The 14,496-nt window shown below is 39.9% G+C and overlaps 1 protein-coding gene across 1 annotated transcript; it reads left to right on the forward strand.

Moving 5' to 3' along the window:
• Positions 1 to 507: 507 nt before the first annotated feature.
• On the forward strand, positions 508 to 885 carry LOC116106725. The gene has a single exon (XM_031393055.1). The coding sequence runs from the start codon at positions 544 to 546 to the stop codon at positions 865 to 867; it is 324 nt and encodes a 107-aa protein (XP_031248915.1). The 5' UTR covers positions 508 to 543; the 3' UTR covers positions 868 to 885.
• Positions 886 to 14,496: the final 13,611 nt, after the last annotated feature.

The raw sequence follows: 14,496 nt of genomic DNA on the forward strand, positions 1-14,496 counted from the left end.
ACACCCTAGTAAGAGGATCTAGGAATACTTTATTTTCTTCTTGTAAAAACCACTCACTTGTATTTAGAATTGAGTTCGCTTATATTAGAAAAATACACCATAAAAGCAATAAAACAATAATAGACGTGTGATTTGTATCTTGCATTCAAATCATTTTAAAAATTCTGTTTTTGTGTTAATTAGTCATTATAGTATTAATCCAACATTAAAACACCGATTTATTACAAACTACTTGCATAATATTTCTTACGAGATTTACGTAATTGTCGTTGGTTCGAAAAATCACGTAGACAAATATTGATAATGTCGTGAGAGATGATGGGATTACAAGAAACTTTAAAAAGAAAAAGAGAGCATAGGTAAGGGCTCGTACGTGGCGTTAGCAAGGAACACGTGTTGTACTCTCACATCAATAATCAGCTACGTGTACTACCATCTTCATCTTCTTCTTCTTCTAGTCTATATAATTCTACATAAGAACGAGGCAAATTACCATCCAAGAAGCAGTTCCTCTCACCTACAACCGAAAGACAGAAAGAATCAATGGCGAAGATCAAAGACGATATAAAGTACGGAACTGCGCAGGCGAAGCTATCCGAAGACGACACTCTGAGGGTGAGTTACAAGCATGGCACCCCACTTGAAGGAGGAAAAATTGCCGATTCTGAACCGATTGATCTCTTCTCCAGCGCCCACAACATTAATAAGAATCCCAACCCTTCAAATAATAATACTAACGTTAATGATTCATCTCATCATCATCCTTCTTCTGGAACTTATCAATCTCAGTTGCATCCTCGACCTGATCGTAGGGAAGCTGGAGGTGGAGGAAAGTTTCAAAGCTCTAACACCAATACCTCTGGATGAAAATTAAGTGGAGACTTAGAGACTGAATGAGAGACTTAGCTTTTGGTTTTTGGTTTTTTATTTTATTTTTTTTAATGGGGAAAATTACTGCTGTAAGCCTGTAACTTGGTTTTGTTTTTTAAGGTTATTGTTAATTGCATTATTTCTTCATAGCTCCGGTGCTAGTAATATTTTACAGGACTGTCATAATAATTTTAAAACAAAATCACAAAATCAGAGTTGATGACTTATATTGACTTACTGATTAAATAACAAAAAACTTCGTGAAATTACTGAAATAACATAAATTTCTCATTTATGCAAAATGAATGGTAAAAGGGTAAGATAGCAAATATTTATTGATTATATAAGTTGTAACAGTATTTTTTTTTTTTTTTTAATATTTCAGTTCTTATTATTGTCTTTGGGGGTCTATACTGCATCTCTAATTTATGAACTACATTAGAACTATATTTTAAAGGATTTTGGTTACTAATAGTTATACTTCAATGTAATTTGTCCATAATTAAGGTAGTTCAGAAATAATATGATCTAGCTCTAGAATCATTTTTTTGAATGTTAATATTAATGATTTAATCTTTCAAAATTGTGTAAGTATTTTTGGATAAATGTAATATTGGAGAAAAATGACAATTTTAAATTGTGTAAAAAATGTGGGCTTCAATTGTAAAAAAGGTTTTGTCAATATTCAATATAGTGATTTATGAAAACAAAAAGTTCTGTTAAAATTCAATAATTTTTATTTTTAAATTTTTGGTGGATAAAATATTCTTATGAGTTATGAATTTATGAGAATGTTTTTATATATAAATGTAAACAACAATAAAGTTCTACAATTGATGAAAGAAATTTCTGAATTTTAAACTTTTAGAGCACACTTTATATATATAATATATATAATGGTTTGATTTTAAAAAAATTCAGTATAGTCATGTAAGAAATTTAAAGAATTTTGAACATATAATTTCAAGACATCTTTCTAAGTATATGACTCGATTTGCGTTTATAATCTTAAATGTAACTCATAAAAATTGAAAATCTTGACTATATTGTATTTAAATAGTTCTCAGAATAACACAACTTGAAAGAGATTGAAAATGTTAAATCTAATGTGATTAAATAATTATTGATCATATTTTACTCCAAAGTCCTTTTTATTTATTTATTTATGATAATCAAAGAGTTAATTATAAATCTTCCTATCATACTCACTATTTATGGTTCTATTATGGTAAGATTATCTAAGTAAAATATAAGGCAAAAATAACCATAAAAATAATGTGAATTAACTTTGTTGATGTTGGATTTTAACACCTACTATTCACATGTGCAAAGTGCTAAGCGGACTTAGGAATTACACGTGAACTGGGAATGGAAATAAATAAATAAAGGAAAATGATTTTTAAAGTGGTTCGGATGCTCAAAGCAAATCCTATGTCCATTATCTTTTTATAGAAAAAAAGGTTACAATCAGGTCGCAAGTAGCGATCAGAAAAGAAATACAGAGAGAGAGAGAGTGTTTATATTATCCAAAGCCGAATCCGGATGAAGAGAGAAGAACTCTCTATTTATAGTAAGAGGTTCCTGGGCAATGATTACGGGTCTATCAATAGGCAGGTACCGTATAGTTCCTACCTTGCTTCCTATTGGCTGGCTATGTGGTATGTATCCTTAAATCACGTAGGGATCGGGCAAGTGGATGAATCCCAACCATTCACTAGCCATACCCTTACTTGCCAAGTTGATGACATCCTTACTCCTTCTGTCCTTAGACGACGTGGCAGTGCTTGGACGACACAATGTCTTCCTGAACTTTGATTAACCCTTGCTGACGTGAGTCTACTTTAGCTTTGATTTTTTAGGCATAACGGAAGCCCCCAGTTCTTAAGGTTCGAGGCTTGAACTTCGAGAACTTCATGATTATACCATGATTTGACTTGTTTTGAGGATCGCTCGCTCAAATTGTTGATGGAAATCGGCTGAGGTAATGCAAAGCACACGACTTAACTTGACCAACAAACTGAATGGGGTTTGTGATGCAAAGCTTCGCGAGTTGCATAAGCAACTTGATGTGATTTTCCTTTAAAGGTTTAGCAACATGGGATCGGATCCTACTCAGTGCTATACCAACGTGCTTAGAACTTTGCCCATCGTTCACGACCTGAAAACACTTAAGAGTGTTTCTGCCGAAAATCAAAAGTTGCTTCGCTTTGAGCCTAGTACACAGAGAAAAATGTTTCACTCGAACGACCTCTTCAGATGTTATCCGTCGCACCTGATAGTTGGCCTGGTCAATAAAGTAAAATTTATCTGATAGACGTATCTTTGCGCAATAAGTATCAACCATGAGCATTGAATGCAAGCCATGATGAAATGACATTCTTTTTTAAGATATTAATGCAGATGAGGGCGTATTTAATGTGGTGAAGATAACCACGCTGACGTTTGGTATTTTCAACAGAGGGAAACGCCGATTGGTCTTTATGAAGCATGCAGGTCACTCTTTGCGAGGATTGGTGACTCGTGGTCGCATCCAACAGTTGGGAATGCACCCCGCCCAAACGTCGCTTGCTAAGGAAACTAAGTGTTGCCTTTTTCCCTATAAAACCCTAAGCCTACCTCAGAATTTTCACAGAGTTTGAATCTTTAGAGAGAGGAATAGAGTTTCCGCACTCGAGAAACAAGTTCATCCGTCTTCCAGTTGATGCCTACTCGCCGTTACAACAGAGCGTTCGTTCCCAGTAACCAAGAGGTAAGGAAAACTCTTACTTTTCTTCCTTTCATTCCTGTTAAAAGCTTGGTTCTTTCACAACAATGGTGGGTTTGAACGCCTGGTAAACTTATATGATGCACATTATGGGGCATTGTTCAAAAAGGAAACACCCTCAAGAATGGAAAGCCTAGGGCACAGATCCTTGGGAACTAGTTCTCAAGGACGTTTAGGGCTTTTAGGAGTTAAGGGGGGAAAATTAAGTTTTTTCTTACTCTTTTAAGTCGTCATATGACACACTGTATGGAGATTGAGTTGCCTCTACGTGTCACACCTTTTCAGACTTTAGGAGCGATGGATGCTTCGGATATGCGAGCAAACGAAGGAACTAGTTCGCAGCACTCGAGCACCTCGGTAAGCCCTGCACAGGCGGTGCTATCAACAACCACTACGGATGAGATTTAGAAAGCAGTAAACTAATTTGCGATCAACGTAAACGTCTACCAGCATAGATCGCACACCCGCTCAGGACCTTCTAGAGGGAACGACTACGATCTCAAAGGCAATATTTAAATGCGAGGTGACGATACCTCTTCACCCCTTTATCAAATTGATCCTCGACCACTTTGAGGTCACATCGTTCCAACTAATGCCCAACGTGTACATGATTGTGATTGCTATGTACATATTCCACGAACACGAACTTGGCGAGTTAACAGCACTGAAACGCGCATGCGTCTACATGCTAAAGAAAAGCAAGGACAAAGATTCCTTATAACTTTCGAAGCGATCTACAGTCGAGGGAGGGATATTTGGTTACCCCAGCAATGTTGGGGTTTATGACACCAAATATTTCTTCTTTGAGTATGATGGTGTCTGTAAATTTAGGGAGCTGAGTAGGTTTTTCTCTTTTTAATTTCCAAACTGGCCATCCCTTCCTTTAACTCTCTTTTGGTAGTTAAGACTAAGTTTTTTTTTTTTTTTTTTTTTTTTTTTTTTTTTTTTTTTTTTTGCAGAGAACAAGACGACTAGGTTGTCGGCTCTAGCAGATTTCAGGTGCATCGAAGCATTTGGTCGCTTGCCCGATCAGAGTCGTGACACAAAACTGCTTGTGACCACTGCCAATCTGTGAAAGTACATATTTTTTAGCCCCAAGACATCTCTAGAAGCTCCAGCTCATAAGTATCTTCGTACCCAAAAGATCTTTTAGCCTTATGCCAAAGATGATTTTTTGCTAACACCTTTTTATGGCATGCAACGACTATGCCACCAAGGGTTCTGAGGCCAATGACAAGGGGGGGGGGGGGTTTGTATTCCCCCGGGTCAACCCAACCGAGCTGGCCGAGGTGAACCCCAGCTTCATCCCCATAAGAGGGGTGTAGATCGGTGTCGAAAGGCGACCACCCATGGAGTGACGTGAAGAAGCTCTTCGGCCTGTGGCTGTTTATGCCACGAAGCAGAAAATCATAGGCTAGAAAACCAAGAAGAGGAAACAACTGGTTGCTAAGGAGGAAACGGAGTTAGAACTAGAGGGCTTTGGGGTGCTGCCTGAGAGAACTCAGCCCTACCCCGTTGCTCGTTCGGGAGTACCCCCGATGGGCCTTCTGTTGGAGTAGGTGCCCTAGAGCCAATCAATTATTGTAGAATTGACTCTTTGTAATAATGTTCATTAATCAATAAAAGACATTTTATTCTATATCGTGTAAATCATTATTATTGCAATATGTATTGATATATGTCCTTAGAATGGTAGAACCGTGACGAGGGTATCAAGTGTTTCAAATCTTGATAGTGAGAACCCTATGAGCACATATGGTGGCCATTCTAGAAACCTCCGTAGCCCCAGTATTATTCTGAAGTAAGGGCACAGATAATACGGTAAGGCTATCATAGTGTTGAACGACCCTGTCGAAAGGCAGTGACTGATCTCACTTGTCAAGGTTGTTTGGTGACAACCTGGTGCAACACATGGGTGCTTGTTGTAGGCGGATATACCGCAGCAAGTTCACTGGACTGACCCACCAGAGGATTCCATATGGATGGTAACCCCAGTGTCTATGGAACAAATCCTCTAACGAATGGTGGTGCATGTGATCCTTAGACTTGAGATCACCGGAGCGCCTTGTGCACCGATTGGTACAGTTTGACACTAGCCTAACGCAGTTCTATTCAGAGCTGTCAGTACGGTGGTGATTGGCTATATCAAGGAGTGTATCAAGACTATGGTGGATTGACAAAGGATTCATCACTCCCGGGTACGGGAGAAGTTATCTCACGGCGCAATTCAGTATATGGCAATGACACTAAAACTGTGGCCACAGTGGGATTGAGTTGTTGCTCTATCCAGATTATAATACGGGTCATTGGTCCAGAAACTGAATATATAATATCGAGAGTAACCGAAGGTTGACACTATTTCTATGCCTTCGTCTCGTCGAGATAACGTATGATGAAAGGATCGTATTGTACGGTAACCATATCGTTGACAGGTAGCTACTTTGCTGAATCCGAATCTATCGGGTGGCCATGATGCCTTGCTAGGGGCCAATCTTGGTCTGTGTATTAGTGAGACGATTAATTGGTGTTAATCGCAATACTATACACTGCCGATATGATGAGGAGCCTAAGGGTCACACACATAGAAGACAATTTAAGATGCAAGAAGAAAGAAGGGCGTTTTCGTCTTTTAAGGCGAAAGGGTATTTTGGTAATTTCACAGTGCAATTAAATTTGCTGAGGTCGTAGCCTTTATTTAATTTGTTAGAAAAATTAAATAAGTGAAATTACGTTTAAATGTGTGTTTGCACATATTTAAATATATTATCATTATTGTTAAATGTTAATATATATTTAAATATATATTAATTGATTTTAATTGAGATAATAATGGAAAATAAAATAAATCAAATTGGGAGTGTTTGGCAACATGGGGTGTTTGGGTTGGAGCCCAAGCCTATTCCGTATGGGATTAGGGCAAATTGATTAACTATAAAAAGAAAAGTGTGTGTGTTAATTAATAAGGGAGATTTTTCTTTGAAAAACAAAACACACAGCCCCCAATTATACACTCCCATGGCAGAAAGGTTTTGGCCTAAAAAAAAAATCAAATCAATTTGATTTCTTTTCTTCTTAATCTTGAAGCCAAAGAGGATCTAGCAAATACCTCTTTGGTTCTTTTGAGATTGTCTTCGTGTGAACTACGTGGGTTCGATCCTACACTTGGATCGGTAGCAAAATGTTCAAAGATAATCGTGGTGGAGCCTCTAAACGTGCGTTTGTTTCTCTTAACTCATGTTGAATATTTCTGCAGATTATTATTATGATAAAATTGTAAAATTATACCCTTGATCTTGGCTCACGTAAACGATCCTGTTATATTAATTTTTTTTGTTTCCGCTGCGTATACGGGACCGTTTACTAACAGTGGTATCAGAGCCTAGGGTACTGAATTTTACAATTTTTATGTGTATGGTTGATAACATGTATTTGATGATAATATGTTTCCATATTGAATCTGTGTAAATCTGTCTTAAAACATGTTTTTAAGAAACTAATTAATCGATTATTTAATTTGTTGATGATCTGCTGGTTTGGTATAATGGTTGGTGGATTTTTGTTGAGATCAATGTGTTTGATTGATTGCAAAATCCGTTTAAAGTGTATATGGTTATTGTATGAACAGATTCGGAGCTACAGATTTGTGTACGCTCGCCACGACAATATAAACCATCGCCGCAGCGAGCGTTGTTCACGTTGGCACTGGTGACGAAACCAGCACTCGCTGCGGCGATATAACCCATCACTGCGGCTATCGTCCTCTGGACGAGCACTGTACGCCGCGGCGATCGTCCTTTGGACGAGCGCTATACGAGAGCAGCGCTTGCCGCGGCGATCGTCCTTAGGATGAGCACTGTACCAAATCGCCGCGGCACGTGAATGTCAAGTAATCAATGCACGCTGCATCGATCTAACTCATCACCGCAGCGAGTGCACTTCCGAGTGTGTAGGGGCCAGAATGTAAAGTTTCAAAACTTTTAGACCAAAAAAGTTCTGTAAATTGTCAGGGGGTAAATTGTAATTAACCAAAAAATCTCAAAAAATTGATTGTTTTTGAAATGTATGCTTTGTACTTGTTTGTATATTGCATGGTGCTCGGTACATGAGCCTTAGGCCTAAGGGTGAATGTTTTAAATATTTTTGGGTATGTATGGTTGTATTTTATTAAATAAGGACAACGAGTCATGACTTTCTCATCTTTCTTGATGTACATTCTCTTCTCATCTAACTCCCCTCGAATGTAAATCGAGGTTTCTAAATTTATTGATGTAAAGAATTTGTATAATTATTTATTGTAAATTTAGAACGATAATTTTTGTAATGTACTTGAAGACGGAGCAAAGGACGAGGCAACAATACTTGAAGACTCAAGATGTTTATTATAGGACCCCTAGGTGACCCATCGATTCCTCTAGGCTCGAGAAAATCGGTTTTAGTTAGGCCATGTACCGGCACGTTTTATATTATGTTTAGAATGCATGCTAAGGTTGAATGTTGAAGAACATGCCAAACAATGTCATTCTAACAAAGATAATAATTTGGTGATACATTAAATAACAAACCCCTCAACTAAAGTATATTAAGTCACGTAAGCCTTCCATCACCATGGTTTTAATCAAACCACTGCTCATCAAAACCTTGTTCGCCAAAGCGAAGGGTACACTTCTACCAGTGGGAGGTTAAAATGCATTGGGGTTTTCCTTAATGGTGATGGGTCGACTTAAAATGACAGTTTTGCTTGTTTGCCAAAGCGAAGGGTACACTTCTACCAGTGGGAGGTTAAAATGCATTGGAGTTTTCCTTAATGGTGATGGGTCGACTTAAAATGACAGTTTTGCTTGTTCGCCAAAGCGAAGGTTGATAAACGCGTGTTATAGGCATAGTAGAGCAGTACACATATTGTGTGTACGTGGTGACATATAGTGTCCACTCTACTGATACTGAGAATCACACTTGAGGACGATGACATACAGTGTCCATTGGATTGTGTGATTAGCTTGTTGTCTTTTTCACATTTGAGGTTGATAGTATGAGCTATCAACTGGTGTGGATTAAGTTTGTTGGCCTACCTAATCAACTCATTTTGGCTTGTTTGCCAAAGTGAAGGTTTGAAATGGGCAAGATAGGATCTCGGTCCACTAGGAAAGTCAACGAGCTTTCCCGAGTTAATGGTGAGGGCTATTGACTTGAGTAAAATAGTGGGGGCTTCGTTTAACAAAAGACCATATTAAACGATAATAATGAACATGGTAATAATAGTTATTTTTCTGCACTTGTAGATTCACTTAAATTTGAGCAAAATGATCCCAACATCACTATGACAAATCATCGAACTGAGAGAGAAATGGAATGGTGAAAATTTCGTTGACTGGTATAAAAGTATAAATAATATACTTAAGCCAAGCAATAGATTATACACCATTGAGCAAGCTCTATCACTAGAGCCTGCTGATAGTTCTATCCATGAGACTGGGTATGTATATGTGAAGCATACACATGATGCAAAAGCAGAAATGACTAGATACATTGTGCTTGCATCAATGGCACCATTACTGCGATAGCAGTGCCAGAAAATGGATTTAGCTTCTATTCTTCATTTTCTTCGAAGAAATGAGAAGCATATGGCCTATTCCCTTCGGGAACCTTCTTAGCTTTTATGATTTTGAGAAAAGGAAACTAGCTTTCATTTCTTTTCCTATGTAGTCCTTGCTCGCCCTGACTGTGACCCAATAGAAGATCGACATGGACTATGTCGGTAATCTCCATAAACTAAAGAAGCAGAATACCAAGCTAAAGCAAGACCTTGCGACCATAGATGCGAAGGCCAAAACAGCTCGCACCCAAGCAAATCAGTTCCTGGCAGAGAGAGATTCTGCACTTTGGGTTATAAACTTTTAGAAGGTCGAGCTCGAGAAGAAGGATGGGGACAACAAGGAGCTCTAACAGATGGTGGCAAGACTCACCAAAGAGTTGAGCAAGCGAGAGAAAGAGATGAGGGTGAGTACCAATCACGTGAAGGCAGCGGAAGAGAGTTGGGCTCAGTTGTGGGAGAACTCTAAGAGGCAGGAGAGGGCGATATAGGTGGACCTTGAGCTGTCTCAAGGGCGAGTTGCTTCACTAACCAAACAGATGAAGCGACAAAACCTCAAGCTCGAGAGGTCAGCTGCTCATTGGGCAATACAAGCCATTTACAGCTTGTGGTCGAGGAACCTAGAGATGGATATCTCTGACCTTCCAGACGAATCCCAGACCATCCTTGTCTCCATGCTTGAGGCTGAAGAGGCCGAGCAACGGGAACAACATGAACCTCCCCTAGAAGATGATCAGTCGAATATCCCTGAAGATCAGGTGGATGATCCAGAGGCCGAAGATCGTCCAAAAGATTGGGAGGTTGCGCCCGACAGGCTTGGAACTGAAGACAACTGATTATCCCTTTTTGTCTGTCATTGTAGTTCTCTCAGCCTTTTATCTTTCGGTAACTCTTGTTCACTTTTTTGTACATATTCTTTTCTTTTTATAATACATAAAAGGAACTCTTGGTTACTTGCGATAACACTTTATAATTTAAGCACTTCGCAGGACAAATATGACTTTTCCGACTACTGAACTAGCAAAATGTTATAAAGAACAAGATCATTAACAAAAGACTTGAGATAACGACACAATTTTTCCTTCGAGAAGAAGCAGAACAATCTTATTCATAATACTTACAAGGACAATTTTACAAGTTCAGAGGAAAGAATCAAAGCTGCAAGCGAGTTCAAAATTACTGATAATAGAGGCAAAGATGTTTAACATTCCAAGCTCGCAGTACTTCGAAAGCATTTAACCTTTTAAGGTGATACGTCCCAAGTCGTATTACTTTTGCGATATGGTATGGACCCTTCCAGTTGGGTCCCAATACCCCTGTACTCGATTCCCTTGTATCGAGAAGGATTTCCTTTAGAACTAGGTTGCCAACCTGAAAGTCTCTTTTCCTAACCTTGGAGTCGAAAAACCTTTTTGCCCGTTGTTGTTCGGAAGCTATCCTTAATCGAGCTTTGTCGCGGTGTTCTTTAACCAAGTCCAGACTAGCACGCAAGAGTGCTTCATTGTTTGCCTCGTTAAAAAAATTTCTTCGAAGTAACCCAGTTCCTACTTCTACTAAAATCATTGCCCGTATGCCAGCGAGAAGGGCGTTTATGAAGTAAAGGTTCTCGAAGTTCTCCTATATGCCTATAGGACCTCTGGGAGGTCATTGGCCCAATTACCTTTGGCTGCGCCAAGCTTGGCCTTCAATGTGTGCTTAATAGTCTTGTTGACAGCTTCAACTTGACCATTGGCTTGCAGCCTTGCTACTAAGGCAAACTTTTTATGAATCCTCAGTTCGTCGCAAAACTGCTTGAACTCCTCATTGTTGAATTGCTTCCCATTATCAGAAATGAGTGTATAAGAAACCCCGTAGCGACACACTATTTTCATAGAGACTAAGTCTTTGAGTTTTTTGGTAGTGATCGCGACCAAAGGCTCAACTTCGACCCACTTAGTGAAATAATCCACTGCGACCACTGCGTACTTGACGCTCCCTTTACTGGTTGGCATGAGCCCAATGAGATCAATTCCCCACATAGAAAATGGTCAAGGACTGTTCATTGTCGTCAGCTGGTGGGAAGGAGCTCGTAGAATTTTCGTGAATCTCTAGCAATTATCACACTTCTTCACAAAGTTGAAGGTGTCCTCATGAAGTAGGGGCCAATAATATCCCTAACAAATAATCTTATTGACGAGAAATCATGCGACAGTGTGATTACTGCAGTTTCCCTCATGTATCTCTCTCATGATGTAGTTTGCTTCATCATCGGTTACACATCGAAAGAGGGGAGTGCTAAACCCTCGCTTTTACAGCTGGTTCTTGATTAGTGTGTAATGAGCAACTTTAGTTCGCATGATTCTTGCCTCAGCTTTATCGTTAGGCAGAGTCCTATCTCGGAGATATTGAATAATTGGAGTCATCCAAGAAGTAGATTCCATCATAGCTACGGCTTGCTCAGGCAAGCTGATGTTGGGAATCTCGATACGCCAAATTGGGATGCTGTCTAGGACATCGGAGTCCAATGAGGAGGCTATCTTTGCCAAAGCATCTGCGACAAAGTTATTATCTCTCAGGATTTGACTGATCATATAATGCTTGAAACGCTTGAGTGCAGCTTTAGCTTTCCTCAAATAATTGATCATATTCTTTTATTTGACTTGATATTCTCCTAGGATTTGATTAACAACCACCTGGGAGTCGCTATAGATGTCGATTATTTCTGACCCCATTTCTCTTGCTAGTCGTAGTCTAGCAAATAACGTTTCATATTCGGCCTCGTTATTCATAGCTCTAAATCTGAACCTGATGATCCCGTGAATCTGAGTCCCTTTGGGAATGAGGAGTAGAAGACCAGCTCCAGCTCTTCTTTTATTCGAGGACCTATCAACATAGAAGCTCCAAGTCAATAAGTTCCGAATAGTTTCCTGGATGTCTTCACTGGTTGGTTGTTTGGGTTCCCGATTTGGTTGATAAGAGAACTCCGAAATAAAATCAATAACAACCTGCCCTTTGATTGCTGTCTTTGGTCTGTAATGCAGATCGAATTAGCTTAGTTCCATAGCTCATTTAAGCAACTTACCCAAAGCTTCTAGCTTCTGAAGAACTTGCTTGAGTGGGTAGCTAGTCAAAACATGGATGATATGAGTATGGAAATAAGGTCGCAGTTTCTTGGAAGCGATCAGCAGGGCATAGGCTAATCGTTCCAATTTTAGATACCATGTTTCGACATCCAGTATTCGCTTGCTCATGTAATACACTGGCCACTAAACTTTGCCTTCTTCCCGGAGGAAGGCTGCACTGACTGCATACTGAGAGACGGACATGTAGATGAATAAAATTTCCCTGAGAAGAGACTTGGATATGAGAGGTGACTTTCCGAGATGTTCTTTTATGTTTTGGAAAGCCCGCTCACATTCTGGAGTCCATTCAAACCTTTTATTGGTCCTTAGTGTATTAAAGAACGGCAAGCAACGATCAGTTGCTCTTGATATGAAGCAACTGAAGGCTGCTATCCTTGCATTTAAGTTGTAAACTTGCTTCCTATTTGTAGGACTTTCCATATCCAGGAGAGCTCAGATCTTTTCAGAGTTGATCTCGATCCTTTGATGGTTAACCATATACCTTAGGAATTTCCCTAAGGATACCCCGAATGAACACTTTAGAGGATTAAGCTTCAGTTTGTACCTTCGGAGTACGTTGAACATCTTGACAAGATTTGCTATGTGATCTGAAGCGACATATGACTTAACTAGCATGTCGTCGACATAGACTTTCATGGATTTCTTGATCTGCTCGGAAAACATACGGTTAACCAAACACTGGTAGGTTGCCCCAATGTTCTTCAGATTGAAGGGCATGACATTATAATAGTATAGTCCATGATCTGTGATGAACGAGGTATGCTCTTCGTTAGACTCATACATCAGAATCTGGTTATACCTTGAGTAGGCATCCATGAAGCTTAACAGCTCATGTCCAAAGGTGGTGTCGACGAGCTGATCAATTCTGGGTAAAGGGAAACTGTCTTTCGGATAGCATTTGTCGAGATAAGAGAAATCAGCACAAGTTTGCCACTTGCTGTTGGGTTTTTTCACCAACACCGGATTGGCAACCCAACTTAGATAATGGGCTTCCCGAATGAACCCGTTTGAGAGGAGCTTAGCTACCTCATCTTTAAGAGTAGTATAGTGCTTCGGGTCCATGGCTCTTCTCTTCTGGCGAACTGGCTTGATTGTGCTATCGATGTTGAGTGCATGACATATTATGTTCGGGCTGATCTCGACCATATCAGCATGAGTCCATGAAAAAATGTCTATATTCAGTCTAAGGAAGCTTATTAAATCTGTAGTGAGTTGAAGGCTGAGATTACTCCTGATCCTTAACACTGGCATCGGCTTATTTTGGTCGGCAGATACCTTCGACAGAGACTCAATTGGTCCACTATGGGAATACTCCTCTTGGACACGAGGATCTATGCAATCCTCCACTGGACCTGGCTGCGACTTGATCTTATTGATCGCCATTGCCTGCTCGGGAATACCCACCGGCTTCCCCTTCCTTTTGCACACCATATCCACTGCCTTTACATAGCACTCGCGAGATTTGCTCTAAGACCCTTTCATTTCTCTGCACCCTGTCAGTGTGGGAAACTTCATTTTTAGATGATAGATGCCGGTGACGGCCTTGAAACTTCATAGTAGAGGTCGTCCCGGAATGTCATTAAAGGCGGATGGACAGTCTATTACCAAGAACTCCGTCATCTTGGTCACTTCGTCGGTCTCGCCCAAAGTGACAGGAAGTACGATTGTTACCCTAGGAATCAGATGATCCACAGTAAAACCGCAGAAACGGATAGAGGCAGGCTTCAGATCTGCCTCATCCAATTGCATTTTTTTGAAAGCTCGCTGAAATAGGATGTTCACAGCGGTACCATTGTCCACTAGTATTCTGTGGACTTTGCATCGACCTATTTCAGGCACGATGATAAGTGCATCCTCATGGGGATGATGCAATCACACCACGTCTTTCTCTGAGAAGGTAATCTCTTCTTCCCTACGAACTTACGGAGTCGCGGCGCCGTGTTTATCACACTTACGGGGTCATAACGAGCTTCCCAAGTGTACCTTTCTTGGGCACCTCGAGAATTTCCCGTAAGGCGTGGTCCTCTAAAGATGATCCCCACATAGTAGAGACCCTTACGGCCATGGTGCTTCTTCCCCTATTCCTCTTGATCCTTATCTCGAATAGCAGTTGGACCATCAACATACTCATTGAAGTGCCCTTACTTGAT

Source organism: Pistacia vera, unplaced genomic scaffold, assembly GCF_008641045.1.
Source record: "Pistacia vera cultivar Batoury unplaced genomic scaffold, PisVer_v2 Contig521, whole genome shotgun sequence".
Lineage (NCBI taxonomy): Eukaryota > Viridiplantae > Streptophyta > Magnoliopsida > Sapindales > Anacardiaceae > Pistacia > Pistacia vera.

What these genes read in the sequence shown, in the direction of transcription:
- LOC116106725 (XM_031393055.1), top strand. Translation starts at nt 544, where the DNA reads ATGGCGAAGATCAAAGACGATATAAAGTACGGAACTGCGCAGGCGAAG.